Source organism: Lactuca saligna, chromosome 4 (assembly GCF_052625555.1).
Source record: "Lactuca saligna cultivar CGN05327 chromosome 4, ASM5262555v1, whole genome shotgun sequence".
Classification (NCBI taxonomy): domain Eukaryota; kingdom Viridiplantae; phylum Streptophyta; class Magnoliopsida; order Asterales; family Asteraceae; genus Lactuca; species Lactuca saligna.
The window spans coordinates 284812151-284814252 of record NC_136420.1 but is presented as its reverse complement, the minus strand read 5'-3'; the positions used below and the strand labels follow the sequence as shown (position 1 = coordinate 284814252).

Genomic DNA, 2102 nt, shown 5'->3' with positions numbered 1-2102 from the left:
TAGGCTAAAATGCGTGAAGAGTTCATTGATCAATTTTTTCCTCCCTCAAAAATAGCAAAGTTGAAGAAAGCCATCGCAAATTTCAAGCAACAAGTAGGAGAGTCACTATATGAGGCGTGGGATAGATACAAAGGCATGGTAAGGAACTACCCCCACAATGATCTAAACATTCAGCAAGAAGTCTCCATTTTCTATGATGGAGTAAACGTGACAACTAGGCAGCTCCTTGACTCCCAAGGACCACTCACGAAGAAAGCACTTGCAGTTATAAAGGAGTTAATTAAAGAATTCTCTCAGCACTCTAGAGAATATCATAACCCAAGCAGTTACTCAACTCGAGGGGCGGTGAACTCAATTTCCGATAATATGGCGACAGTGATGGCTAAATTGGAGAGAATGGACCGAAGAATGACAAACATGGATCAATCCATCCACGCCATCCGGGTGGGATGTGAAAATTGTAGCAGGCCTCTCCATACTAGAGATTGTGATCTTGACGAGCATGGGAACCAAAAAAGTGCAAGTGTGTTATTCGAGTGGCGATAGATATGATGAGGATTGGCGAAAATCGAAAAAAGAATAGCTACCATACGATAAGTACAAGAAGGAAAAGGAGGAGAAATATAGGCCAAAGACAAGAGTTTTCTATCAAAAGGAAGAGTTAGTGCAAGAAAAGAAAATGGACTTTGAAGATATGCTCACAATATTTGTAGCCGCGTCCGAGAAAAGACACAACGAAACCGATGTTGCGATACAAGAACAACAAGCAATAATGAAAGAAAAACAAGCATTAATGAGAAATCAGCAAGCCACTATCCTCAACATTGAAAAACAATTGGGTCAGTTTGCACAACAAATCAACAAAAGAACATCGGGTCGACTTCCTAGTAATACCGAGAAAAATCCAAGAGGGTCACAAATCAACATCGTGACGACTAGGAGTGGAAAGATAGTTACTCCTTTGACCCCAATTCCGAATGAAGATCCTAAAGAGGTGCAAGAGGAAGAGAAAGAAAACCCGAAATAGAAAAAATTCAACACAACTCGTCGAGTTGAAGACAAAAACTCGACGAGTTCTCAGTCTGAGTAGAAAATGACCCCCCTTTAAAACCATATCAACGTCTATTGTTATTCCCAGGTCGAGCTAGACAAGATAAGCAGAATGAAGACTATCAAAAGTTCCTGGATCACATCAAATCTCTCCAAATTAACATTCCTTTCATCGAGGCGGTTGCACAAATGCCTAAGTATGCCAAGTTCTAAAAGGAATTACTCACAAATAGGAAGAAGATGGAGGAGGTATCCAAGGTGGTTCTTAATGAGAATTGTTCAGCCGCAATGTTGAACAAATTGCCAAAGAAGATGGGTGACTCGGGTATTTTGACTTTGCCATACCAATTCGAGAACTTAGCTACTAGTTATGCATTGGCTGATTCGGGAGCGAGTGTTAACGTTATGCCACAACCATTCTTTAAGAAGCTGAACCTTGCGGATTCGAGACCGATTCGAATGGCAATTCATCTAGCAAACAAGACGGTGACATTTCCAAGGGGGATATGCGAGGACCTATTAGTAGAAGTTGATAAATTTGTATTTCCTACGGATTTCATAATGCTAGATATGGAAGAAGACCGTCAAGTGCCAATCATTCTTGGTCGACCTTTCCTAAACACTGCAAGTGCCATAATGTACATAAGAGAATCCGAACTTACCATTCGGGTGGGAGAAGAGTCAGTTACTTTTGGAGTTGATCGAGCCATGAAACATTCTAAGTTAAGTGATGACATAGCCTTCTCGATTGACACTTTGGAAGAACTAATGGAAGAATGGAAAGAGGACAAGTCAAGCGAATCACCATGTCCTTTGAAAATGACTTTGATGCTAAGATAGACCTGAAGAAGATAGAAAGATTGCTCGAAGAAAGTGAATACGATGAATTAATAAGAAGCTCTAAAAGGTCAACTCAACGAGTTGAAGAGACTAACTCGACGAGTTCGTGCGAAAAAATGCGATCAGACGGGAAAACCGGACACAACTCGATGAGTTCTGCTTCTGAACTTGATGTGTTCAGTGTTCAAAACTAGAAATTTAGAGTAGAAAAC

The 2102-nt window shown here is 40.6% G+C and overlaps 1 protein-coding gene across 1 annotated transcript; it reads left to right on the top strand.

The window, feature by feature from the left end:
• Positions 1-1290: 1290 nt before the first annotated feature.
• On the top strand, positions 1291-1890 carry LOC145040720 (uncharacterized). Its single transcript, XM_078988625.1, has one exon. The coding sequence runs from the start codon at positions 1291-1293 to the stop codon at positions 1888-1890; it is 600 nt and encodes a 199-aa protein (XP_078844751.1).
• Positions 1891-2102: the final 212 nt, after the last annotated feature.

Excerpts from the sequence above, each read along its gene's own strand:
- LOC145040720 (XM_078988625.1), top strand. The coding sequence starts at position 1,291 with ATGGAGGAGGTATCCAAGGTGGTTCTTAATGAGAATTGTTCAGCCGCA.